We start from the raw sequence: 7,571 nt of genomic DNA, 5'->3' as shown, positions 1-7,571 counted from the left end.
TTATACAGTACTATTATATTATATAACTTTAGTTGTAGTGTAAGTTAGTTATTACTTTTTATTTAGTAAGTATACTGATATAGTGTGTGTGTGTGTAGTATATATATATATATATATATATATATATATAATAAAATCTTTATGCATGCTAAGTTAAGAGTATTCAGTTTTTAGCTGAGATTACTGAAAGTGTAAAGATAATTTAAAGTAAAGGGAAAATAATTTTCAATCACTTTTTTAAACTTATTTGCTTGTTTGGGTAGGAACTAAAAATAATTGTTTAAGAAACAAATTATGAATATTGCTTATGGAACACTGAAATATTTTCACCTCAGTTGATAATATTCTATAGTATGCTGCATTTCTGCTTTGACTTCTTCTGCACTATATTTTTGTGATGAGTAATGTTCATTAATTATCATACTTATGAATATCTGCTACTAAATTCTATATTTTTTATTTGGAAAATTATAAGAACTATCACTGTTGTGTTAACCATTTCATTACTCTAATATATCAACAACTTAAAGTATATATGATAATAATAAATTTTGAAACTTCTAGCACTTCACTTAATCAACTTAATTAACTGTAGTGCACTGGGGAACTCTTCAACTGAAAAAACAGGATAGACAGTTTGTAGAAATATCTAATATTCAACCTACAGAAAATGTTCAACAGTTCAAGAAAATGCCTTATGATCAGGCTACTGAAGAAGTTCTACAGTATACTGACCTTCCTAATGCTCAACTTTCAGAAGAAAGTCGACAGTTGGTTGAGATGTCTGGTATTTTATCTACTGAAGAAGTTGAACGGTTTTTTGAAATGCCAGATAACACTGGAGTTTCTGCTGTTGCTTTGTATGACTACCAAGCTGGTAATTATAACCCAGTTTTCTCATACTCCACAAAACTTATTTTTTAAAATTGTTGCATTAACATTGTTGCATTAGAAGTTAGAAACTAGAGAACAAATCTTTATACTGAAAACTTCTGAAAAATTGAAACAATGTCTTAGGTTGTGTACCTGTAGGATTTGTAGAAATTTGAAGTGACAGACAATATTAATAAACTTAAAAGGTTGATAAACACTACATAACTTTACTCTGTCCAGTTGTATTTGAAGAAACTATATATTATAAAAAATTCCATGCCTAAAAGTTGTTCAAGGTGTGAAAAATTGAGAATATTTGAAAGTATAAACTTCCAGTTATGGAAGTATTTAACATTTGTTCATACTATAGATATCTTTTTCTTGTATATAAATATCTAGTCTGTGTCTACCTGTTTCAGATCATGATCTTTGTAAATGCATCTCTTTTAATCAAGTAATTCATATCATGTAGGGAATGTTATTTTATTTTGTAGCTGATATTGATGAAATATCTTTTGACCCTGATGATATAATCACTAACATAGATATGGTAAGTTTAATTTGTTCTTTTAGGCTTAAAAATGTTAAAGGTTTAAATTTGAAGCTGTTTACAATGTAATTAAAAATTTGACATATTAAACTTTCAGAAGTCTTTAACTTAATAAAGAAAAAGAGAAAATGAGCACTTGAAATAAAGTATTTTTAGATATCTATATTTTTTGTCCCAAGGTGAATTCTAGTTTAATGACATAACTTGTATGTTATAGTGCTATACATGATATATTTTAACAAGAAAACAAAATGGTAATAAAAGCAGTATTTGATGCAAGTTTTTGGAGCCTTCTACCTCTAAACTTCACAAATTTTAAAGATGAATCATATGTTAAAATTTTTATAGATTTTTTGTCCACATTTTCAGTACAATCATTGATAAAAATATGAAATTTTGGAATAGTGTTGTTTGTTTTTGGCTTTTGATTTGCCATTGCTGTCTAATTCCATGTAAAATGTAGGTTTCACCATACTTTCTAAGTCATATGAATACTGTAGATAATGGATACACATTGTGAATACAGTTTTTCAAGAATAGTTTGATTTGATAATGATTCTACTTAACTTGTAAGTTTATAGTGCTTTTTTTCATGTTTTGATGTACAAATTGTGTATGTTTTCTTAGTTTAAAAGTGATAATTACATGAAGATAACCTTTTTTTACTTTATTTTCATGTAGATTGATGAAGGCTGGTGGCAAGGAGAGTGCAGAGGTCAGATTGGGCTGTTTCCTGCTAATTATGTTCAGCTTCTTAACCACTGACATTTAGTCTAAAGAAAACTGATTTGTAGTTACTGAACAAGCTTGATAAAGATATAAGAATAATTTCTTTTGTTTTAGAAATTACATCGCTTTATTTTTATTTCATATTTTACCTGAAATACTTTTTTGGTAGTTTGTAATGTTAAATTATTCTAGTCAAATAATAATGATGAAAATTGCATGTACACATGTTGATCTTGTGTTACTTTAGACAAGTAGGATGAATTACATTTTAATACGCACACTTTTTTTATGAGTAATTTTTTGAATAGATATGAAGACTAAGTCCAAGAATTAATACCAAAGGCCTTTTTTTGTTTGTTTCCTATAAATTTTTATAGTTTAAAATCATTGTGTAAAGATGTTTGTTTGATATTTATTCTGTCTCTGAGAGCTTGCATTTGACGCAGTGTGGACTGGCTTGACGTCTTCCAGTAATGTACAAGAAGTGAAGTTTTGTAGGTATTTTGTCTTAAAGAAATTTTTATAGTGAAATTGAGAACTGTTATTAATGGTTTCCATAATTGTGTTTATACAATTTATTACAAAAGGTATGAATAATGGTGAAGATTTTATTTATAAATGTATCTTAAGTATTTATTACAAAAATAGCAATTGTAAGATTTTCTATTGTAAAGTTAGCTCTCTCTCACACACTTATTTATTACAAAAGGTATGAATAATGGTGAAGATTTTATTTATAAATGTATCTTAAGTATTTATTACAAAAATAGCAATTGTAAGATTTTCTATTGTAAAGTTAGCTCTCTCTCACACACTTAGCAGTTGCTCATAAAATACCTCACTTCTAACTTGTGTTACACATAGATTCTTGTAATAACTTATGCATATTTTCCTGAGTATGTCATGCAATGTGACTGATGAGCATAGGCAGTGAATGTTGCAATAATTTATGCATCCTGTTTCTGCAAATACAAAACATTAAGATGTATTAAATACATTATTTTAGAAATTTCTTTGTTTATGCAGTTACGATAGCTTTGTTCATAGCTATTTTGAAATTGACATATTAAATGTGAATGTGTTTTGCAGAAAAGAAACTTTATATTAAAGTAGGCTTAGAATAGGATACTTGTCAGTTAAACACTATGTTTTATATACACTTTAACATCTTATGTTTGTGTTAACTAAGTTTACATATCCTAGTTTGAATAAGTCTTCATTTCTGTAAAGTGATGTAAATTGATTTGAAAAATGTTCATAAGACTAACATGAACAAAATTTTTTGAAGCATAAATGGTATGCGAGTTATTATTAGTGCTTCTATTAAGATCACAGTACCTAAAGCCAATTATTTGTGGTTTTTAAAGTGAAAGGTCAAAGCTGTACAAAGGCTTTTTATAAGGACTCAATCGTTTTCATATGAGTATCATTTATGTGTAACATATTAGTTTAATACTTTGATTTTGAAGTAGGAAACTAAGGACATATTCTTTATTTCACTGTCACAAGTCAACTGTTGGCTACCAACTTGGAGCATTTTGATCTTCATATAAATTAGCTTGATCTTTATACCTCATGGTAGCTTAAAAAGTGCAGGTTGTAGAAATGTTTGAGCACTTTTGTTTTAGTGTAATAAACACATGTACATAAATGCAGCTGATACCTGTTGGTATATATAATCACTAAACATATCAACTGACTGTTTGTATATTTGTAATTATCCAAGGTTTGTGTCATTTCAGCTGCTAAATTAATGAGGTTTATTTCATCTTTTATCTCAGTTTGTTGTGATTGTTATTCCAGTAGTTTTAGTGTTTTGTTATTATTAATGGAACCCTAAATGTTTATTCACTAATTGTTACACAACTGCATGTTAAATAGTTATTGATGTAGGTTTTATAAATTTATTTATTTTTCGCCATGCTAGTTGAGGTTCTGTTAGTTATAACTACCCAATATTGTGTTTTAGTACTAACTTCTTAATGACTATGAGTGAGTGTGGAGAAGAATGGTTATCCTTAGCCTTTTAAAGAAACGGATACAATGTCATAATCACAACAGAAAATGAAATATTTTGTATGAAGATTTTGTAAAATATCAATGTTTCAAAAATGAAAAGGTATTAGCAGTTGAAATTGTATGTATTTCAAATTTGGATTTGTGTTTTCTCATTACCAACTAAATTATATCTTCTGAATATCAAGCCTATGTAAATTGTGAAAAATATGTGAGATAATAGCAAAATGCATTGAAGGCCAGGCTGTAGGATTATTTTTTCTGTTCAATATATGACCTTGGTGTTCGAAAGCAAAGGTCGTGCGAGTTGAAAATTGTATTCGTATGATATGTATATATATTATATCTTTCATTTTGGAAACCATAATTTTACCTGACTGCTTGCATTCTTAAATTAGCAAAAGACGACATTTGGTTTATTAAACAGCCTCGAAGAACCACAGAAACAAATACTGTGTTATACTCAGTACATAAATATAAATCAAGTAAGATAGAAATGCAACTACAACAAGATAAGATCTGAAAATATAAAGAAATGTTTATGAGAGAACTCTCGATGAAAGTTGTTCAGATAAAATTTTACGTAATTCTTTTTTTATGCATACAATAATTTTAGTTGTTTTTTTTCGTGTTATAAAATTTTTTAATGATAGTCTCCAAAAAACAAGGATTATGGTGTATCATGTTACTGTTCATGAAAGAGAAACGTATACTGATGGAAGAATATGATCCAGATTAAGAAAAGGTTAAACGTCAGCCAGGCTTAAAAAAAAATGTTAGTCAGATTATTTTAAAATTAATGTAACAGTAAAAATAACTGACCTTGGATGTCATGGTACATAGTTTGTAATAATTTAAAAAAATATTTTGATCATTAGAAAGAAATTTTGTAGCATGAATAAACATTTCATCAAAAGTGGAGTTGTGAAGTGTATGAGTTTTGTTCATCAGATGACACAGTTTAAGGCCTTTGACTTACTGGGAACTTTTGAGTTACTTAAAAAGTTTTCTTGAAAGAAACTGGAAGCTGCAATCTGGTTTTTGTCTGTGAAAAAGAATGTATAAATATTTCTTTTTAGCATTTTGAATATAATTATTGAGTGATATTTTTTTTTCTTTAGCACAGTAATGTAGTTGGTAAAATTTTCTTCAGATTAGAAGAAACATTTATAACACATACATTTTATTACATTAATATTTCAAATGTGTATGATAACTTCTGTCTTAAATAATTTCTAAGCCACTAATTTATACCATGTATTATAAGTATTACTTACATATAACACACCTGTGTCAAAAGGTGAAATAATTTATCTTATATGTATGTTTATTTAAATATTTATGTTGTATAAGTTTGGTGTAAATTTTAAATGATGTACATGTTATCTTTTCTAAAGCTAGTAAGGTATTTTTTCTTCAAGTAAAACTTTTTTAGTTATTCTCTATGATTGTTAAATGTATTTTGTTCAGATGTATGAAAATATTTAATATAGAATAAATGTTTGAACTGAATAAATAATGTAGGTTTTCATTACCCTTTAACTTTCATCATGTATCTTTCATGTAAATTTATATCCTATTTTTACTGTGCCTTTTACTATATTAACAATGAAATAACTTCAAAACAGTTATGAAGTGTATAGTTAGTTTATGTGGTATAACCCTTAAACATCATATAAAAATGCTCTTGTCTGGATGGGGAGATATGTGTTTAATTGAGGAGGAGTGTGAATGTTTTTCATTACTTTTACTGGAAAATTAGACAGCTGACATTAGAGAACAAAAAGTTATCATGACCACCTAAAAACTATGATTTCAAGCATTGTCGACTAGAGTTTTTCAGCTGTTCATGATGTGTAGGGTTTGTTAACTAATATGAACATGTATGTTTTCATTTCTCAATTTACTCTGCCAAGATATGAAACTTGAGTGCTTGATTTATGTGGAAAGCTGAGTTGCCTCAGATTTTCGGATTGAAAGAGTATAAAGGTTTACATAAATCCAGAAACTTTATCAAAGCAGCTCTGATGTAAACTTATCTAGGTGCTTATTACTGTGGTAAATGCTAATGTTAAAAACTTAATTTGTTTTTGTGTGTTTGATTAACATTCACCTAAACATCTGTAACCTAAATGAATGCTACATTTTTAGCTTAGAGATGTAAAACGAATTTTGTTTTGAATTGCTTTATAATTTTTTACTAAAAGCCATTTAAAAAAACATTTAAATGTAAACTTTTAAATAGGCTTTTTCTAGCTTTCATTAATAATAATAAACAGATTTTTTTGTATGTTAACATTGAAATCTAACCAAATTTATTTTAACACACATCACATATGGTATGCAAAATTATATAAAATAGTTGAATGATTTTAACAACTATATAAAATAGGATTGTAGTAGGAAAATACCATGAATAAGATTGTTCATCCAAAAATGTAGATAAAGTAATTATTGTTGCTTTTAATATTTTTGGTATTTAATATATTAATGTAGTTTTGTTGAAATCAAAATGATGATAATAAGAATTTAAACAATGCAGTGAAAATGTGTAAAGAATCTGCTAAAGTTTTAAATATACTATTGGTTAGCCACTAAAGATTTAAAGACAATGAAACCCGTGTCGTTTTTTGATATTCAACCAAAAGTAAATTTTGTAGATACTTACATTTAGTGAGTTTGAAAATTAATGTAAGTTCTATCATGTAGTGACATTTTCATATATTTGTTTCTAAAATACAACCCTAAACTTTTGTATAGTGAAATCATTGTGACCTTTTATAAACTAGAAGTGTGTGACGAAACTAGTCTGTGGTGTCAGAGAGGAACTTATCTAAGGAGATATTGGCATAAGTTATTAGGTATTATATTGTTTTGGATATAGCATCACTGCAGAGAATAAAGAACAAATTAAAATGTTGCACAATACGAATTCAGGCGGTATTCAATACCGAGACTTGTTTGATCTATTTTTCGTCCAATACGCTTATCTTCTACCGTACTGTCAGAAAGCAGACACGTTACGATTCGCAGTCATTACATATACTGTATATTCATCAAATGAAGTAGAAGATTACCTAACGACATTAATTCTTGTTGTTCATGTTACATAGAAGCTTCGATATCAATTATTAAATCAATTGGTAGTCTCATCTGATTGGTCAATAACAGTAAATATATGCAAATAACGCATTGGCTGATATTGGCGTTTATAATGTCGTTTTGACATTCGACGGATTATAAAGAAAAAAAAACAAATCAATTTACAATTACGAAAATTGTAATTTAGTAGACTCATTTGTTGTATGCGAATACGAGTACCGGGGCTTTTTTTTTTCTCTCAGAATTTCAATTTCACCCCTGGTGGTAGTGGGTCTCATTAGTCCATGTTATTGTTTGGTTT

The 7,571-nt window shown here is 27.7% G+C and overlaps 1 protein-coding gene across 1 annotated transcript in view; it reads left to right on the top strand.

Annotated features, from left to right (window-relative positions):
• The window catches only part of LOC111083822 (src substrate cortactin-like), an 8,557-nt gene extending 2,306 nt beyond the window's left edge, over positions 1-6,251 (top strand). Inside the window, exons 3-5 of the mRNA XM_022380518.1 lie at positions 596-877; positions 1,368-1,423; positions 2,105-6,251. Coding sequence (XP_022236226.1) covers positions 596-877; positions 1,368-1,423; positions 2,105-2,188 — 422 coding nt within the window. The 3' untranslated portion in view covers positions 2,189-6,251. The remainder of the gene's footprint in view (positions 1-595; positions 878-1,367; positions 1,424-2,104) is intronic.
• Positions 6,252-7,571: the final 1,320 nt, after the last annotated feature.

Source organism: Limulus polyphemus, unplaced genomic scaffold, assembly GCF_000517525.1.
Source record: "Limulus polyphemus unplaced genomic scaffold, Limulus_polyphemus-2.1.2 Scaffold11418, whole genome shotgun sequence".
NCBI lineage: Eukaryota > Metazoa > Arthropoda > Merostomata > Xiphosura > Limulidae > Limulus > Limulus polyphemus.
Note: the sequence above shows the minus strand (reverse complement) of the source record. Positions and strands in the feature narration are given on the sequence as shown.